This window comes from Rhea pennata, chromosome 7 (assembly GCF_028389875.1).
Source record: "Rhea pennata isolate bPtePen1 chromosome 7, bPtePen1.pri, whole genome shotgun sequence".
Taxonomy (NCBI): domain Eukaryota; kingdom Metazoa; phylum Chordata; class Aves; order Rheiformes; family Rheidae; genus Rhea; species Rhea pennata.
In genome coordinates, this window is record NC_084669.1 from 36,761,903 (window position 1) to 36,782,512 (window position 20,610).

Here is a 20,610-nt window from a genome sequence, read left to right on the forward strand (position 1 = left end):
GCGCCCCTGCTCCCCTGCCATTCCAGGGGCCATCAGCAGAAATTGGACAAGGCTGCGATTATTATTCTAGGTTTCGAAACCGGGAGGGATGGGGGAGGCTAGGAAATGTCACAGGCTTCTTGCGGACGTGACACAGGCTGGCTTGTGGGCAAATTAACACAACCGGGAGAATTCGCTCAGGCTCATCAGGGTAATGAAATGTGATATCCACTGGAGAAAGCAGTGGCAGGGACACGCTCCACTTTGCTGTAGCAGTGATGCCCTTTAGACAAAAGACTCCCTGGTGAAATGCAAAACAACTCCGGGATGGAGTGTATTCAAACAGGATCCAAGGACAGCAGACCTATAACTAATAACCAGATACTTTCCGCTTATTTCTGTACTGCGCTGGGATATGTCAACACACACTTGGGGAGGGGATGCTCAGAAAATGCTAGCATTTTTCCTGTTTTCTGCTGCCTACACTGTAATAGTCCTATTGTTCAGGGTCCAGATAAAAAGCTCTTGCCTTGCAAAAAGCTCACTGCCTACAACTAGAGGCCATGCACACCAGTCTCAGGTTCTTTAACTTCGCCTTATGGCAACAGCAGCACCACGCGGGGAGGCAAACTAACCTAGCAAGCAAAGCGGTCCCAGCTGACCATCTAATTCCCACTTTCTTCACATCCAGGCTCTTCTTACCTCCTGCAGATCTACCAACCCGCCAGCGCACTTCTCCTGTGAAGATGGACAAATTGCAGGTTTCTGAGCCCTTTTTAGGTTCTCTTGATTCAGGATTGCTGGCCATTAGGACAGATGGTATCACCTCTATCAGCGCTCAAGACCATGCAAGGACATCTTCTGTATTCGCATCTTACACATAGGGCAACCCATCTAGAACCTGGCCAGGAATGCCAGTCTCATCTCTTCAGAGATACTTTTGGTGGAGCACCTAGCTTTTACCCACATTGCCAGGTCTCCAAACAACCCTTAGCTTGCGTGATGCTGCAGACTTGCCTACTGACCTCTCATTATCAGCCTGTAAATCAGCTTCATTTCAGGGCCCTCTACCTTGTCTCTGCCTGTACCCATCTTTCTATCTTTACAGCTTGATTTTTGCATAGGTGGGGCTCCTGGAGAGCTCTGCTTCTTTCGAAAGGAACTTGGAGATTTTAGGAAAGGCTCTGCAGAAGAGTGGCTGTTCTTGTCCTAATATCATCAAGCATTATACATGTGTTATTAAGCACACATACTGAGCAGGAAACTACCCATTATCCTGTGGATAACCCTACCTTAGACACATTTCTGGTGTTGCTCTGAGCAAAGGGGAAACACCAGTGCTAAGCAGAGGAAAAAGCAGAGCTCACTGTTTACACTTTACTTCCACACCTTCCCTCTCAGAGAAGAATCCACATTAAGACATTGAGTAAAGCACAACACATCCACATCCCACATCTTGGTCCAAGGTACACAGCCCTCCACTGCAGAATCCCAAATCATTCCACTCCGGCAGGTCAAAATAAGGTATTAAAAAAAATCTCTTCAATGTTACAAGACTTGAATTAATTTTAATGGCTACAAACCTGAAGATGCCAACACTTCTCCCTCCAAGAACGGGTTGTCGTTAACCATCACACAGACTTGCTGTGGCACGATTAGCCTCAGAACCACCTGGACCTGTTGATAGCAGCAACATGCAGACATTTAATTCTCTGTACAGAGTTTGGTTAAGGACTTTTGAAAGACCGGTGGAAAAACATCAGACTTTACAAACGAGGTTTATACTTGGAACAATCTATCCGATGCATAACATCTTAATTTAGATATGTGTTTTAAGAGCGCTTCTCCAGCCGGCCAGCAGCGAGCTTTGCAAAGTTACATAAATCAGTACGTTTACATTTGTACGAGCTAACAAGAAACGAACGCTTCTTTCCCTTCCAGTTAGCGTTTGCGCCTGTCACGGACGCGACTCTCTCTCCCCACCTTTTCCACTGTCTTCAGGATATGACCGCGGAAATTGTCACACTGAATTACACTGATAACTCATCTAATTTAATACCCTCTCTACAATAATACCCCACACCAGCTGCGACAGAGGAACGTTTAACGCTCCTTATAATTGACAATGATGGAACAGCACCACCACGAGGGACGTTGCCTCTGTGCCTGTTACAGGCCTCCCCCTTCCCTCAAGCGCTCTGTCATTTATATTTTTATCCTAGCTAACACACCTGCGAATGTTTTAATTCACAAAAATCTGCTGTGTGTTAAGGCCCGGCGGTATCTTGCGACAACGAAGTTTGCAGGTTAGCAAGTTAATTGGGTACGCGACGTACTGTGACAGTCGCAAGCGGCTGCCCCCAAAACATCACGGAAAAGGCTGCGCGAGGGCACGGCTCGCGTCGCCGACGTCGCTCAGCAGCTCGTCGTGTCCTTTCTCGTTCTTCTGCGGACGGGAACGGGCCGAGCAGCTAAGGCAACCTAAGAAAGCACGGTCCGAAAAAACGCGGCGCTCGCCGCAGCGCGGGAGTCTTCTCTTCCCCCCGATCGCCGTCAGAGCCCGTCTCCCCAAACCCTCTGCTCGCGCTAGCTCGCCCTTGCTGCAGCGCTCCAGGCAGCGAGCCAGCTCCTACGGACACTCGCGCGACCGGCTTCAAGACCTCCCGCGCCTCGTGGCGAGAGGAGAGTCGGGAAGGACGAAGAGGGGGCAGCTTCAGCCCGGCTAGAGACGGCCTCCGCGCGCGGCCACGGCTGCAACACCCGAAACACGTTACTAATTGGATGTCGCAGCGCTCCGGTGGCAGCGAGGGGACGGGAACTGGGTTGGGCTGGCTCGTAGAGTTCAGCTTTCTTCCTCGGCAGGGAAATTTGCAGTGTAATTAAAATGAAATGTTGATGTCTGCGTTCCATGTTGAAATATTGATGGAAGGAGGCATAAAACATTTTATGAATGCATGGTTCCATTTTGTAATTTACTGCCCCCAAACACCATTTTCACAGAACCGACGCAGGAAGAAAGGGGTAGAGATGGAAGAGTGATAGTGTTTTTATCACTGCAGAACAAGGGAATGGAATTGGACTGAGTTAAATACAATGTATTGAAAGGCAGGCTTTCGCTCTGGACTTTATATATAGCAGGAGCTCCTTCGCACCTGGAAAGTATCCACTGAGTCTACAGAACTTTCTCCCTTCCCTTGTGCCCTACCGTATAACGCTGGGAAGACGGCGGTATTGCTCAGCAGCGGTGAAAAGGAGGTCAAGCCCCCGTTCAGGGGAGGTAAAGCACTCATACCTGGCGTGAGAAGACACGCCTGGCCACAAGGGCTACGTCCATCACTTGCATTTACCTGCCACCCGGTTTTTATTAGACAGCCCCACCAGGCACGGTTCGGCCAAAAGTCTTACTCCATCCTTGTTTTGAAAGAGGGAAGAGGAAATGTTCAAAGAGCTCTTTAATTAATGGTCTAATTATGGCACCGGCTAAAACAGAGACCTCTGCCATGGCTGCAGCACGGGCAGCAGCTCCTCTGCCCAAAGCGTATCTGCCACAGGACACGGCCTCCAGAAGCATCAAAATCCCAGTTCTGAGCTCATTCCAGCCAAAGAAGAGACTTCAGCATCTATCAAACCTCGGGCAAGGGGAACGGAGAACAGCGGGGTACGGAGATGGCAACCAGCTCGGAAGAGGGGGGAGGGAAACATCACCAGGCTCCAGCAAGAGAATATAAAATACAGTTTCACTTCACTTAATCGCCGCTGTTTTCTTTTTTGCTCCGTCAAATCAATTAATGAGCTGCAGCAAGCAGGCGGGAGTCAGCGAAAACATCACCAGCAGCACGCATTAGGTCAGGCAGGGCCGCTGCCCTAGGGGCCCCACCACCCGCGCCGCCGCCCGGCACTGCTCACCGCTCCCCCGCTTCTGCCGGGCTCCCACCTCGCTCGCTCGGTCCCACCTCCTCCTCCTTTCCCCTTCCGCTGCTCCCGGTCATCAGGCTCAGGGAAGCGAGAGGGTTCGCCGGCCGCCCAGCAACGCTACGGACCCGGACACTTCGCTTAGGGGTCTACAACAGGTTGGGCTCCTGCTGCCAGACTGCAGTTGCAGATGCAGGCATATTCTTGCTTCAGTTTTCAACTACTGCTTGCTCCAAAAAAATGAAGCTTTTTTTTTTTTTCATTGGACTTCATCTTTCTATTTTCTTCAAAGTTGCATTTCTTCCGATAAGCCCAAGAACATGGTTTTCTGATCCAAATTAAAAACATTAACTTTCCAATTTATTATCTCTGAATTCAAGCATTTCCATGCACAGTTTTGAATCCTCAAAACAAAGCATATGTTGTCCCATAAGCATACTATGAAGCGAGGCAGAAGAGGCAAATAACAGAAGCAAACCCAAAATAATTCAATATTCAAAAGCTAGCTGCTTGGAAGAGTTCTTACTAGCTACATATGCTGTGGAAAAAAAATTATTTCATTTTTAGGTTTGATTCTATTTTAACATAGACAAGTGGGATTTCTATAACAGAGTAACTTTTTTGCAAGATGAATTTTTGTATTTTATGATCCCTTTAGAAATAATTCACTCATTGCAATGCAACAAAACATTTTTTGAAGTCCCTCAATTTACTATTTACTCAGCAGAAAATAAGAGAGGTCTGTAGAAAGTTAAACATATGCACATGCTAAGAAAAACAGTAAGTGATAGATATCGCTCAATGAAATTTTATGTGACCGATAGCTGTTTCTGGATATGTGATTTAAAGGCTGCATTAAATATCTGAAGCTTTAGCTAATCGCTCCATAAATAACTTACAGCGGTGGTTTCACGCAAAATATTCGTCTAAGGTTTCTCAGCAGATACAGGCCTGTGTCTACAGGGGTGACTCTCGATTAAGTGCTACAGGAAAAGATTCCAGAAATGTTACTGGAAGTGCTGTTTTGTTGGTGCTGCAACCCCTCAGATTTCCACAGAAACCTCTGGAAACTCTTACTTTTAGCCTGATGCTCTAACCTACACAACAGCCTCAAGCGTTTTATTTTCGGTGCTTCACCCACAATCAACGCAGTCAAACCCAAGCCATTCCTCCCCCTCCTCTCCATCCGGGAAGCTTCGCGGTTTTTGCTTTATTTACCAAAACCAGGCCAAGGGCTCTCCCTGCTCCACCGTTTGCCAAGGCCGATGCGTTGCCGAACTGCACTGGCTTCCCAGGCGGTGGGATTTGAGACGGAGAGCGTCCCAAGGGCCCCACGCAGTACCTGCACCCTACGAACGTCCCCCGGGCCGGGCTGCTGTTGCAGCTGGGGCTGGCGAGCCTAGTGCTGGGCAGCTCGGAAGCCAAGAGTTTTGGGGTCACCTTCCTACAGAAAGCAATTTCAAAATCACATTGGGATGACCTAGAGGGTTTGAAGAGCACAAGTTCGGTTTACATTGGCTTTCCGAGAGGTCGTTCGAGAAATATTTCTGCATCTGCAGCCATCCTCCCAAACCGATTCTGCTCAATAGCGTGCGAGGTCCTAACCCAAGGTCACAACGGAGGTCAGGATCCAAAACGACCCTGGTGTGCCTCTTCGCCACTGCCCTTCCCACAGCACTTCAAGGACTTAGTTCCTTTAGGAGTCTCCTCGCAGGCACCCGCCAATGACTGCCGCTGCCCTGCAGAGAGCTCACCTTCGTTTGAGGGCGAGTTTGGCCGGCGGGAAGGAGATCGCGCGGCCGAGCGTTGGCTGCTTCGCCACGTTACGACAGCGTGCAGGGAACGACCCCGCGGAGGAGTGGGGACAGCAACGCCCTCCCGGCCCGCGCGGCGACGCTGAGCGCGCCGCGATGGCTTTTCGTAGCTCCCAGGAAGAACACCAGATGTTCAACAAGGTCTGGAGCAAAGCGGTTATCGAGCACTTCCAAGCAGCCTAACTCCTTCCCAGTTTGAGGCCGCGCATAAAATTTTGGTCGGTTTAGGGCTGCCTGGGGGTACAAGCAGCTACACAACTGGCAAGTACGGGGGAAGGTAATTTAGACATCGATAAGTATTGATCATCGCTTTCTTCCTTCTTGACCTCAGAGGCATTCTCCGATTACTTACAAAATGAGGATAATTATAGGTTACTTATCTGCTTTAAAAGAGGATCCTGCCCTTTTTCTTTTTTTCCCTCCCACTAAGGATAATCCCTTGGGACAAGGAGAGGAGCTGAAGCTCCTGCTCATGTTAGCCAATGTGCAACACGGCAAAAGAATGAAAAGATCAGGTCAGTTTTCACCGGGATGAGAAAGGGACTAGACAAGAAACTGCTCTTCCCGGCGTTGAAATCCAAGAGCTAATGAAGATAGATGGGTTCATCCATGCTCCGGGCCCTGGATACTAATGAAAATTATTTAATGGTCAAGAGCTGTCAGTGGGAGCACTGATTAATCAGCAGAGTTAGGAGGAGAGCGACTAATGGCATGTGAGCTACTAATAACAGAGGCCCAATCAGTCGGGAAGCATATCGGAAAGGAAGAGCATGCAACCGCAGGCTCCCCGCTCACCGTCGCTGCGAGGAGCAAAGGCAGCAACTCTTCCCCAAGGGTCTGCTGGCATCCCTGAGCTCCAGCCACGGGCGACGTGCCCAGGCCAAGCTGCCCGGGGAGGAACTTCCACCAAAACCTGGATGTTCAAACACCTCTGAGTGGCCAAGTCTTAGTTCCCTCCTTTGCCTCAGTTTATTATCTGTACAAATAAGACTTTCCTCCTTCTCTCACCACCTCCCTTTCAAGCATAAGTTGCTCAGAACAGGAAATTTCTCTCCCTCTATGTTCCAGGAAAAAAAAGGGGGGGGGGAAGCTTGTTCTGGGGCTTTTCTACACTACTGTAAAACAAACAACAACAACAAAAAAAAAGAATTAACAAAACTGACCCCTGGGAAAGGAGAGCTGCACTTAAGATAAGCCTACCACGTGCCTGGAGAAGCGCAGGGAATTACGATGAAATAGCTGTATCATATATACACACATTTGTTAGAGCAAATACTGACACAGCTGGGAGACATTGACAGCTCTGCAGAGTAAGACTAATTTCCAAGCACTGAAAATCATCTTGGAGGAAGGCTTAGGAGTAAAAATTATCCAGCCAATCTGACAGAGTGGTCATAATTTCGGTGTCTAATGTCTCAGTAATGCCTAAACCACAAATTATTGTTCCGCATCAGCAGAAAGCAGAGGTCTTAACGCTTTTAGTTGACACGACAGACTTGATCACCGGCTATAATGATTCGGAAAATAAAGACAGCCCCTTTGCACCATCTTCACTGCCAGTGAAGACACAGGCACAACTCGAAGAGCAGAAGGGTCCTGGCTTGTTTTCCAGTGTGTTAAAGTTTCTTCTGAGCTCTAAAATGCCCCCTCTGTAGTTCTGTAAGGAAAAGAGTTCCCATGCTCTAAGGTTGAGCTAAATCCTCCAGCAGTGTAAATGAAAAGGAGCAAAAGAATAGAAAGCAGTATGCTATTTCCTTCCTCTTAAACTAAATGCAGAACAGATCTCAGGTCGCCCCTAAAATTTCTTCGGAAGATGGTACCTCAAAGAAAGTAAAAATCTTGCACAAAATTCATCCCTGCTGGTTCGTTGTACTTTGTCAGTAAACTGCATGAAAAATGTGACCCAGAACCACATCAACCGTACAAGTTCTGATTTCTCCAGTTCGCAGCCCATATTGAAAGTATTTTACAAAATCTTTTAACAAAACTAGACGCCACCACCAGGAACGGGAGTGTTAAGTTCCAGTCCACACCCAACCTCCAGGAGGAACAACCCAGATCCCAAATTTTACTGTGCATCAGAACAAACAGAGTGGGCGAGACGCACCTGACTTCTCACTGGACAAGCTCTCTTTCCTCCCGCACAGCAGCGTTTTGTGAACTGGAGAACTGCAGCATCACCGGAGGCTATCCCGAAGAAGCAGACGCTAAGCACAAGCCCAGGAAGAGTCGCCCTGCTGCAGCAAAGCTCACCCAATGCAGCAACGACTAATGGCTCAAGAAGCTCCTGTGTCCAGGCCATCCACCCAGTGCAAGTTCAGGCAACATACTGGGAGCTCTAGCAAAAAAAACAGCAAGCCACAGAGTCCACCAATTACCTACTTAAGAAAGTAATCAGCTGCAGCCACCAGTCTTGGGCAAATCAGCTTCACCTGCTCAGTTCTGCATCAGAAGAGAGGGTTGAGTTACTGCAGAGCCCATGCTCACGCAGGCCTAGAGACAAGTTTCCATCAGACAGCAGCATCTGTATTTATTTACATGCTTGGCATTGATTGTAAACTGCCGATCAATAGGTGATTCCCAGAGAGAAGCACTCTCTCTGCTGAACGATGCTCCTGTAAGAGCCCACAGGTTGCTGTCTGAAATTATGGATGCATGCCCTTGCTGTCACAGTAGGTAACATAACATCTCCCAGTTGCACTGGAGCTGTTGGTCCTTTCTCCCAACACAACCTGCTTGATCCAGGAACAGGAGTTTGTGGAGGAGCATTCCCATTTTGCTCTCCCTCCTCTTCTCTGCCCTTGGCCACTGGGCCTGTTTCTGCCCCAGCTCTATTTGAGCCAGCTGTTCCTTTTTAATCTAATTTAAAGGCAGTTTGTCCAGTGCCAGAGCCACCAGGTCAACCTGGGAGGAAGTAGCAGCAGAGCTTGCAGAGCACCATGATACACTAGCAGCAGATTCCCCAAATACACCCTCACATCATAAATCCTCCCAGATCATGAACCAAAACTTCCCCATCATCGGGCACGTAGCTGCCCACCTTCCCTTCGTGTGGCCAGCAGGAGGAACAAGCTCCTAGATGGACCCGCTGGAGCACTGATCATTCACAGCACTGTGCAAGACATCCTCCTTCCAAAGCAACAGGCAAGTCTTCCCAGCAAAATCCTCCTTCCAGCATTGCGACTTACAATGCTGTCACCCAAGCCTTGACTCACCATGATGCATCAGATAGCCAGCAGCAGCCTACCGTGCAAGCTGTCTTGCAACAGGATGTTAGGTCTGAGATAACAACGCGCGGCATCTGGTGCCGCCAAGCAACATCCCATCCCAAGGCCCCAGTGATTTTCCACTTCAGCTCAGACACAATCACCTCCCTTTCCTCTTCCTCCCTCCCCATTCAACTGACCGACGTTGGAAGGTCATAATAAATCCAGTCTACCCCAAGTAACAATTTTCAAGACTAACTCAGGATAACAAATGCCACGAACTAATTACCAAGCTGTGAGGTATTTCACAAGCATTACAGTCCTCAGGAGATGCCTGCACCTTCCCCCTCAAGCTCCACTGCCTCAGAGCAAGGGCTGAGCAGCAGATACCAGGCTGCAGGAGAGCTGGTTCGAGTCCTTATGTTGCAGGGCTCCCTGCGACACCAGGCGTGAAAGGCACCATTCAGACCATCTTCAACAGCACCTCAGATGGAGGTAAGTGGAGAATGAGCATCCAGGTCCAAAGGACCAGGCAAACAGTTATGAGCAACAGTCTTCCCCCATTTGAGCCCAAAGTCCCCCTGAAGATACAGCTGTCGCAGGAAGGAGCGGAGACAGCTGGAATTTAAATAGCTCCATTTTCCTGTAGGACATCAGCAAAGTCCCCAGCCCAGGCTGTGAATCAGTGACAATTTGTAGTATTTCATCTATTCCTTTCTTACCAGGCCTGCCAGAGAAACTCTTTATCCTCACGCTTTGAAGCGAGCTGCTGTGTTATTTAATTTGCTACCCCCAATGGGTGAAGCACAGTGGCATTTTGGTTTCTTAAGATGCTGCATGCACTATTTTCCCATTAATTTTTATCCTGCTTCGAACAAACAGTGCAGACAGCATGGTCCAGTGGTCGTTCCCACTAATAGCACAAACAAGCAAAGCAGATGAATTCAGTTTGTAAGAAGCAGTACAAACTCATTAGGCTGGGGAGAAATAGTGGTGGCAATATAAATAAGAGAGTAACCTCATCAAAAGAAGGTGTTTAATGCTAACAAGGGGAGGGGGAAAAATCAGCACTGCACATGAGAAGAATTGCACACATTAATTTCTTCCCTGATATTTAGACTAGACTTGAACAAAAAAAATAGGTAAAACTTGCCAATATACCCCCAGTAGACCCCCTTACACCATGCTCCACCTCTGGATATCACAGCTGGGCTCCCATCAGTGCAACACGCTTCATCCCGCGCCTTTCTGGGAAGGATATAAATGAAACTAAGCAACCGCTGAGCATCCCAGCAAACTCCCATGGACAACCTGTGAGGGACAGGCACACCTAGCAGCCACTGTGGGACTATTTACACACACACACAAAATCACTCCATCTCTGCTTTGTCAGCCCTGATCCAGCATGGGGGGCAGAGGGGAATCTAAAAAACTATTCCCAAAGACAGATGTGGAAAACACAATTCACAGCTCAGCTCCACTGGAGAGCGGAAATCCTGCACTTGACTGCTGTCCCCCTCTATCCCATTCCCCAGGCCATACATCACTTGTATCTACCTCCCAGGAAATCACTATCTCAGAACCTCTTTTTCCTCATTCACCTGTCATCATGCCCTTTACATTATAGCCAGACTGCTCTTTCTTCCTAAAACAATCATACAAGCTAAATGTGTGGCTAATCCCTGAGCAACTGTTTGCAATGCCTGTAGCCCTGAAGCCTGCTGTTCCTATTTCAGATGCGAAGGAGGGCTTGCATGCCCAAAAGCTCATCTAGTTTCTCTAATCCTACCTTCTGGTCCAATAAAAGGTGTGGGCAGAGAGACCTGAGTGTAACATTGGCAGACACAGCACTTTCTGTTGTCCCCTCCTGAGCTTTGCAGCACGTGGACCATGCTATATAACAACAGGCAAATCCTTCTGACATCCTTTCTCATCACAGGTTTCATCTTTCCTTTAAATGTCTCTGAGGATGCATCCAAGACCTTCGTTGCTCTCCATTCTCACTTTGCACTAATTTATAAAGGAAGCAAAACCTTGCAACTGGTCTGCTGGAGAGTTCCCAGGGCAAAGGAGCCAGCACAGGGCTCTCCTGCTCCTCGCCCCACAGCCCCTAATGCAGGGAAATGCCCCAAGGGGGGACAAGCGGGCAGAGCACAGGCTTCAAGCACCAAGTCAAGTTGAGGATGAGGGAGAGGAGCTGCTCCTAAGATGTGAAATGAGGAACCTGGAAATGAGGCCAAGGACTGCAGGACTTGGGAACATGAATGGTAGCCAAACACCTGCAGCAGTCTGGCTCAAGAGATAGTGCTTAGTGCCTACCTATGGGAGCATGCACCTTGGGATGCACAGACAGACCAAGCAAGTTTAAAAGACACCAGGGCAATTCTGGCTTGCTGGGCTGGAAAATCAGAGAGCCTTCATTTTGCACCTCCCCTGTTTTGCCACATGCCCTCAGGATACCAAAGGCTCAGGAGGTACCTATTCCCACATCAAATAGAGCTTCACCGTGAAGATCCGGCACATTGTTTCCCATAGCCTGCATGGTTTTACGCAATGATGAATAGGAGAACAAGCTTTCAAGGAGAGGCAACGAGGCTTTGCAGAGGCAGATAGGAGAAAAACTTTGAACTAAGCCAGCTACAGTGCCTTCACAGAGCCAGCTGCAAGGAAGAAGCACGTACACTTGCCAGCTACCAGAGCAGACATGACTCAGATGATACCCAGGGATCGGCACAGGATACTGCTGACGAGCTGTTTTTCTGAGCGTAACCACTCTTCAGCTGAGCTGATAATGCCAGCAATCACTTCTAACGTTAGACTGGTTTCTGAAAGCCCCAACTCTGTGCCTCAACGCAAGAGGCTGCAATTTCAGGGAGTTCTCCGGTTTCTCAGCATTTTCCTGACCCCTAGTGACAAGAAGCGCTTGTTACAGCATCCACGTCTCAATACGCCGTGCCCAACCCTCCCTGCATAACCACAGAGCAAAACTCGCTCTTTAAGACGGAGGAAGGTTTTCCAACTCCATCAAAATATTCACTCTTTTGCCTCTGCAAATTTATCAGAAAAGCTAACCTGTTCAGCAAAGAACCTCAAATTTGGACTAAAATTAAGGAAACAAGCTGAATTCAGGAACACTCCCTTGCAAGAGGCTCCAGCTGTGCCCAAGGAAGCCTGGTTACATGACTGATTCCATCACCACACTGGATGAAGCAAGGGGTGGGGAGAAAGCATTTTTGATGTATTATCTTCCCCCCGGACAAAAACATCCTGGTGCAAAGAACACCGCCGCCTTGGCAGGGAAGCGAACTGCATGATCTCACTAGCATCTCGCACGGACCATGGAGCAAAATCTCACGGAGCCGTAGAGCTACACGTGTGACACCAGTAGTGCATTAGCTGCCAGTCACTCTGCCCCCTCACTCTTGTCATGGCATTTGGTTTCAAGGACAAACTAAGAGTCACAGTGGTCTCACTCACTCCTGCAGGATTTCAAAGCCATTTCATGTCAGGTTTCTCCAGCACAGGCTAGCAATAAGTTGTCTTCTCCAACAGCAGCTCAACAGAAGAAAAGGCATCCACCCTGCCAGGCAGCAACAGCCCATAGTGACGGACACTCACGTACTTCAGACCCGCATTTTGATCATCCGTCTCTGGGAAACATCCCCTCAACAGGATATCTCCATGCTTCAGCTGCTACAATATTCCTCCCTCTTGCACCTTCTCCAGCTGGTCCCCAACCTCAAAATTTGTGGTTTCTACACATTAGAAGATGCTACGCCACTTTTAGTGGTGTTTTTCAGTCTAGCCTTCTCCAGGGCTACTTGCACGCTGACTGAAGTCAAAGTTCCTTAACTAAAGCATCATGTGAGCAGACCAGAGAAGCCCTGATTTGTACCAGGCGCCAATTTGTTTTCTTCACTGCGCTGAGGCAAAATTCAGGCCCTCGCTGACTCTGATAAAACGACAGTACAAGAGAAAGTCTCACACAGGGATAATTAACAATTCTTCTCTATTTATCGGGCCCTTCTCTCATTTTAAAGTTGTCACAGCTGCCATAAATCACCTCCAAAGCTAAACAAACTCTTTAATTAAATCTATTATATCACAAGAACAATGCTTCAGATACCAACAGAGCAGTCCCATGATGAAAGAAGGGAGCCCACCCTTGCCCAAAACACCCTTTGGGGTCTGCAGTTCACCAGGGGACTCAAGTTCACCTTCTCAAACGCCCTAACACAGATGCAAACTTTGAAAACACATTTCTAATAAATGCCTGAGGTGCTTTAGCTAGTTTACGGTCTCCCTGCTGACTAAGGCCCCCCCATTACCCCCCATCCAGAACACATGAGTTTCAGTCCCATCACAGAAGCGACTGCAAAGCCACTCCAGCTAAAAAACTGTCCCCCAATCCCACTCGTGGGCTGCTGGCAGACCCCCTGCCCTGGGAAAACAGGCAAAGCGCAGCAAGCTCCTCTCCCTCCCAGATGGTGGGGGAAGGAGGAGGGGACAGTTTCAGACCTGAAGGAGAGCCCAGTAAATCAGTTAAATGTGAAGCACACTGATGGCATAACAAGGATTTTCTGAAAGGCCTTCCGTAAGGATCCGGGCCGTTCTGGTGGGGAAACTGGTTCAGATTGAAGGTCTGTCTAGCCCAGCACCCTCACTTCAGCCACAGCCACAAGCGGACCAGTGAAATGCAACAACAGGGCAAATACACACAACATCTCTCCCAGGTTCTCCTGCAGCTTTCGACTACTTCCAGCCCAGGAGATCTCCTTCACTTGATGTGTTTTTTTTCCTACTTAGTAACCCCCAACAGATCTCTCCTGGGTTTGACATCACGTGCAATGCTGAGAACATCCACCCATCTTCCAAAGTACAAACGTAAAACAAACACACAGCCCTGTAACTGCACCTCAGTGGACATAAAGACTCCTTCAACCGGTGTCATCAGCAAGTGTCCTCTGGCTGTGTCAGCAGCTTTACCAACAACCCCCCAGTCCAACCTTGCATCCCAGCAACCAAGACAGCAGAAGACGCTGCTTTCTTTGCTGGCTAATCGCATTTGCCTTGTGAGAGGCTAAAATGCAAAATCCATGCGAACTTACTGTGACTTGAACCATGCCAACACTAACCTCATGGGTCCACAGTTTCAAAGGGACACCTGGAAAAACGCACAAGCAGAAAAACATTAGGTACCTTTTTAATACTGTTAAGTGAGGAGCTAGCACAGACCACGAAAGACTGACCACATGGAAAAAAGACCTCTTGTTGCAGTGTTGGAGAGTTTTAGGTTCCCACAGGGAGCTTTTCTCTCCTATAAACAGCAGGGATCATGCTCCCCATGTTGCCTATGGAATTGCAGGCAGTATCATTGGAAATGAGAAAAAAGAGGAAAATTCACCCCAAGAGCAATACAAATCCAGAGATGGGGAATACTACATGGATCTCAGATTCTGGGCCAGGTGGATTTTGTTGAAAAAAAGGTATTGACAAAATAATAATGGCGGTAGATTATTGCTCACAAGCTCCATCCAGCTTCGTGGAAGCCACCGTGGATGCAGCGCTGCAGGCACATGAGTTAAGCTGCCATCAACCTAGACCCAAAAAGCATAGTTCCAAACTAGACAAAAACAGAGGAAAGGGAAAAAAAGAGAATTGCTTAAAAATCTCTTCCCAGTAACAGGCAGGCCCCTTGCAGGGGGCAGCAAACTACTCTGGGCAAACACCTTGCCCAACATCACTCAAATTAATCATTAAAAGCAGATCTATAGAGTCCCATCTCCAAAAAAAGAGAAACCGAAGCAGTGCCACGGGGGAGTTTCACATGGTGGGGGCACGTCGGGACGAGTCAGCCGAAGGATGTCTCCCCCTCCTCCCCCCAGCTGCCACAATTTCATGCTGTGCACAGAGGAAAAAAATCATCAAAATCACCACTGCCCTGTAGCCTTCTTCCAGCAAGAGCACCTCTCGCTGCAAGAGAGCTCCCCCACGTACCGCTGGCAATTAAGGTTGATTTATAACGGAGGAGAGAAAACGACGTTACAAAGGAGCTGGGTAATCAGTAGACACAGCATAATTAATCGTATTTCTCCTGATGTTCTCCGACCACAAAAATCCTCACCTTCAATGAGCTGAGGTGCCCGTCAACTGTTTCACATCGGCAGCGGGCACTGGCAAGGCAAACGGGACCCGTTCCCAGCTGCGCTGCAACAAAAGCCAAAGAAAAGCAAGCTACCGCAAGGGATTTGCTTTCTCTCTCCTCTCCAAATCAAAAGGGAGGCTATTTTGACGGTCATCAAAGTCATCACAGGCCTAGAGGCACTGTCACCTAGCCGACGCATACTGGAGGCCCTCACAAGTCACCACGAAAACGGCCATTGCGTTTTCTTTAAGAACCGGACCGCAGCTGGGATTGCTGGGGCACAAGCTCTTATCTGCAGCTTCTGCAATCCAGCTGCTACCTCCAAAGGACGCCGGCTCCTTTGCCTCCTGCTTACGCCGTCATCTGCGGGGGCACTTCTGGCGGGCCGCGCCAGGCACGCCTCGGGCCGGAGGTGACAGCCTTGGCCACTCCGCATTCAAGCCACGCTTTGCTTTTTATCCTTGCGCGTGCGCGTGGAGCGCAAGGGGGTTTAACATTCGTACGCCATTTCAGCAAGGTGTTGCTTCATCATTTCTCTCACCCGGCTCGCCCCAGCAAGGCATGGGGAGACTCCAGCCAGACTGGGACAAGCCCCACCACATCTAGCGGCGGGCTACCACTGAAGGTATCAAGGTCTACAGCTTCATACTGGCAGTTATTTTCTTCTCAGGTCCTGCTTTGCTTTCCAAGCCTTCCCTCCTTGGACAGATATACAGCTTCTCCGAGGAGAGAGGAGACGCTCGTTTTTCCTTTCCATTACCGTGGCAAGAAAATCTATTGAGGGTGACAAAAGAAACCGAGAATTTGTTTCCTTCAAACTTCTTGCGTGCCTGCTGGAGAAACAGATGTCTAGATCTCCACGCGGCCATCAGAGCTAGAACCGAAGGGGCACCAAAAAGCACACGCAGGGGACACGCGCCACGTTATGCTAAAAGCCTCCCCAGAACGGGTTGCCTCAAGGGAAAGCAAAGCCAGCAGGGTAGAGAAGCGAGGTGAATTCCTCTCCTCGCTACTCGCTGGGCACGGCGCGGTGGGACCCGCGGGCCGCGAGACCAGCTGCCGGCTCGCGCTGCTCCTGCCGCGGCAGCCGGGACGCTGCAACGGGTTAAAAAATACATATATAATTAAAAAAAAAAAAAAAAAAAAAAAAAAAAAAAAAAAAAAGAAACAATTTTTCAAGTGGAAGAAAGGGGGGGGGGAGGTTCAGAGGGGACCGTGCGGTAGCGGCAGCCAGACGCGGGGCGGCGCGGGGCGGCCGTGGGTGGACCGAGCGTCCCCGCCACGCCTCCCGCGGCCCGAGCCGCCGGCGCACCCGCCGCCACTCCAGCGGGCTCCGCAGGCGCGCGCGCCCACCCGGGACCCCGAGCGACCCGCCGGCGATGGTGAGTGGCCGCCCGGCCCGGCGGCGGCGGGGGAAGAAGGGGCGGAAGGGCCTCGCTCCGCGCTGCGGTTAGCGGGTAACGTTAACCCGCCCGCGCCCGGCGGCCTCCCCGCGGGGGGAAGGCCCGCTGCAGGGGAAGGGCTCTCGCGGCCAGCGGGGCTGGCCCCTCTCTCCCTTTTCCCAGGAGAAGGTTACTTTGGGCAGCGGGGGTGGGGAGCGGGGGGTGTTCAAGCTCCAGAAAACAACCCCCAAAAACCTGCGGAGATCAGCTCCCCCGCTTCCCACGCCGGCTCCTAAGCTTCAGTTACACAAACCATCTGCTTGGTTTGAAAAGCAAGCAAAGAAAGAAAGAAAAAAAAATCCAATGCCTTGGCTGTGGAAAGCCAGAAAAACAAATTAATTACATTTCCATAATGAAAAGCATGTGTCTTAAAGGAACAGGGGCACGCGAGAAGCACTAACGTCTGCAACACCCAACAGCAGCAGCAAGCTGGCCCCGGTGCCGGGATGGGATCGGGGGCCCCGCGGCAGCCAGGGCAGAGGACGGCAGCCGGGTCGAGGACACCGGGCAGCTGGCCAGAGGGCCACGCAGCTCAGACGGTCACCAGCCACAGAGCAGCCACCAGGCAGGGCCGGAGGAGGTGGCTTTCACGTGGTCTCCTGGCCAAGCCTTGGCCTGGCCGTGCCTCCCTCGCTCTCGGGAGGAGCTGGGCCTGGAGAAAGCCCCGGGGCTCGTTTTCCTGCAGAAAAGGGGTTTCAGAAACCAATTAAGCTCCGTCCTTAGAGCAGCCGGGTGGCTCGCTCGCTCTCCGCAGGGGGAGGCCGGTTCAGGACTTGAACTCGCGGCCCAGCCGCGGGCGCTGCCTGTGCCTCTCTCCGTGCTCTGGGCAGCCCTCAGCTTGGGCTTTCAAACGGGCTTTCCTTGCTCTGGCACAGAGCAGGAGCTTGGGGCCCCTGGTCCTGCGCTCACCCCTCCAGGCACCTAAGAGCACCCAAGGCTGAAAACGCGGCCGCAGAGCGGGGACTTCCCGCGTCCCGCGGCGCACCTGGAGCCCAAGCCGGGAACCACAGAATTTTGCAAGCCACCTGCTTGCAAAACCGATTCCAACGCGGTGAGAAGACCGAAACGCCGGCAGAGGTGCTCTCTTCGCTCTCCCCTTCCAGGGCGGGGGAAGCGCCGAACGCTTTTGCGTCCGTAGCTGGCCGGGACCTGCGGAGGAGCCTCCCCCGCGTCCACCAGCCTCCATGCCCACGTTATCCCAGTTGCTAAGATACCTGGAACCGGCTTATCGAGGGAGCGCGCGGCAGGGCAAGGGCTGAGGGTTTATTGCGCCGAGCCGTGTTTGCTCTCTGTCCTCCCCGAAGGCAAGGGACGGGGTGGGGGAGCCGCAGCTGGCAGCAGAAACCGCAATCCCCACCGACCGCGACGGTCGGATCCCCCGCTAGGACGGGACTCCATTGCCAGAACGCGGGCGCAGTTTTCCAGACGCCACCCCACCACGTCCACCCCACCCATCGCTCCTCACTAAGCCAGAAGGGATGTAGCCCCCATCCTTCCACCGACAGTCAAGCACTCCCATTTTTAGTTTCATCTTTGCCATTACTCACTTGCTAAAGCTAAGCCAAGAAGAAGAGCAGATTTTTTTCCCCCTTAAAAACAAGGGCAAGCAACAGCAGACGTGCCCAAGAGCAGAAGACGATGCTAAATCTTAACTGCTCCCTCTGCCCTTCGTTACGCGCAGACGGAAACAGCCTCTTAAATCCCACCGTCACGTAAGGGAGATGGCAAGGGAAAAGGAGTTAAACTCCAGTTTCGTGTGACTCGTGACTATGATTCACGCCACTTCTTTCTTTACGAGGCTTCCGATACCGCTGCCCTTGAAAGAAAGCCTCCTGTTTTGGGAAGGTACTTTGCAAACTTCCAACAGCAAGCAGTTCTCCATCCTGGAAGTCACCACCGATGCCTTCCATGGGATTCAGTGCAACATGTTTGGGAGGGTAACCTCACCCAGCCATCACTTCCAACTGCTTTGGATTATAATGAACATGTATGCATGCATATATATACACATTTGCGCACATACGCCCACTAGGGAAGTGCCCCCGAGACTCTGCTTGCTCTGTGTTGCAGGTCAGGACATCACCCCTGTAACCCAAAGGATTCCTCCTTGATGTGAGCACTTGCTTCACCTTACCTTTGCCGTGCTGATCCGCTCCTCTCCCCTTTTTCCCCCCTCGCCTGCCAGGCGGGGAAAGCCCACAGACTGAGCGCCGAGGAGAGGGAGCAGCTGCTCCCAAACCTGCGAGCCGTGGGGTGGAACGAGGTGGAAGGGAGAGACGCCATCTACAAGGAGTTCCACTTCAAGGACTTCAATCGGGTACAAGCGTCGGTGCCGAGTCTTACGATGGGGGAAACGCGGGCGCGGAGCGGGGAGCCCCCTTTGCATGGCTCGGGCACAGAAAAGCCCTCCCTGCTTCTCTCGAAACGAAATGGCTGAGCAAGGTAACGCAACCGAGACACCAAAACGCTCAACCAACGCACGGTTTGTGTGGGGAGAGTTCTTCAAAAGGAAGAAGACTCAGAGAAATCCCCAAAGATCCAGCACAAACCACACTTTGCATCTGCTCTGTTTTCTAGGAAAATGGAGAGTGAAATTATTGATAATGGGTTGAAAAAAAAAATCCCAGAATAAGCTGTTCAAGACTAACTTTGCTTCTTAACTCACTGGGCAGGCCTTCGGCTTCATGACCAGAGTAGCCCTACAGGCAGAGAAACTGGATCACCACCCGGAGTGGTTCAACGTGTACAATAAGGTAAGAGATGTGGTTTGGGACCTGCTCTCTGAAGAGTCCCGGTCACTCCCCACTCGGGAGGAAGAGAACAGCACCAAGAGCTCAGCTCAGCAGCACCTCTTCCTCCCTCGGACGCTGCTCCCTTTGCATATCACAGACGGCCCGTGACTGCAGCATACATGCCCTCTCCTCCCCTCCTTGCTCTCTGGGCAGCTGCTTGCAGGCTGCCACCACTTATTAAATCACTACCAGAAGCATCAGTAAGGGAAAAACAGGCCCAGAGGAAGGGCGAGTTAAGAGGTGGCCCAGCAGCTGCCGTGACCAAGGGAGGCAGCGCCTGCTTGCGGTCAGCACGAGCTGCAGGGGAGGAGGAGAAGTCACAGTGGCGAGAGCCACCAGAAAGGGCTGGGGAAGCTCTGGTCTGGACACGGGGAGTGGGAGAGGGGCACACCGGGAACTGGGCGAAGGGTAGAGTCATTGCACCACCACCAGCCCCCCAACCCCAGCCTCTGGGGGTGGGTGCAACCAGGCAGAATGCCAGACCCCGAGAAACGTCCCTAACAAGCCTGGGGAAAGTAATGGCACTACCTGCTCCATCGGGCAGCAACTGTCTGCAGCACTGGGGGAACCTGCTCCTGTCCCTTCTGCCAGCAACACTTGGTCTGTCTGTCTGTCTGTCTGGTTCAGGTTCATATCACCTTGAGCACCCACGAGTGCGCAGGCTTATCCGAGCGAGACATCAATTTGGCCAGCTTCATAGAGCAAGTTGCAGCTTCTCTATCCTGACTGCAGAGGAACACATAAAGCCCCAAATCAACCCAAATCGACAGCCCGCGTCTCGCCCAGACGGCTGCACCCAGAGCCTTCGCCCCGCTCCAAGCTACTGCCGGAGGCAGGCGGCGTTCGCCGCCCAAAACCGTAACCCTCAAGCAGTGTTAGAAGCAGGCATGCGATCTCACCCCTATTGTAACGGGCCTTTGCGTGGAGAACCGGGCACAAACGTTTACAATAAAGCTCCCAGTTAACCCGACGTCAGCTTGGAAGGAGGTTTCTTTGTCAGAATTACAGCAACTGGTTTTCCCACGCCAGGCACTGGCCTGACTCCTCTCTGCCGAAGGCGTTTCCGCCATGGGGAAGCTTCTCCACGGAGAAGCGGCACGCGCCTCCGCAGGTCTGCGCCTCGCAGCAGACGGGGCCTGCAAGAGAACGAAAGTATTACAGCACTTCCCAAAAAGCCAGAGCGGATCTGGCAAAAACTGTTAATGCTAAACAAGCGTAACTGTCGTACCTAAGGCAAAAACCCAGGCAAGGGACAACCAGAAGGCACAGAAGCAGCCCAGATTCACGCTAGAAGCTGCTTACAGTGGGACAACCTCTCAG

At 51.0% G+C, this 20,610-nt stretch overlaps 1 protein-coding gene across 1 annotated transcript; it reads left to right on the forward strand.

Annotated features, from left to right (window-relative positions):
• Nucleotides 1-16,355: 16,355 nt before the first annotated feature.
• PCBD1 (pterin-4 alpha-carbinolamine dehydratase 1) lies at nucleotides 16,356-20,260 on the forward strand. The gene is made up of 4 exons (XM_062580181.1): nucleotides 16,356-16,438; nucleotides 18,684-18,815; nucleotides 19,171-19,251; nucleotides 19,918-20,260. Exons 1-4 carry the CDS (start codon nucleotides 16,436-16,438, stop codon nucleotides 20,014-20,016), a joined length of 315 nt encoding a protein of 104 aa, XP_062436165.1. The 5' UTR covers nucleotides 16,356-16,435; the 3' UTR covers nucleotides 20,017-20,260.
• The last annotated feature ends 350 nt before the right edge of the window (nucleotides 20,261-20,610 follow it).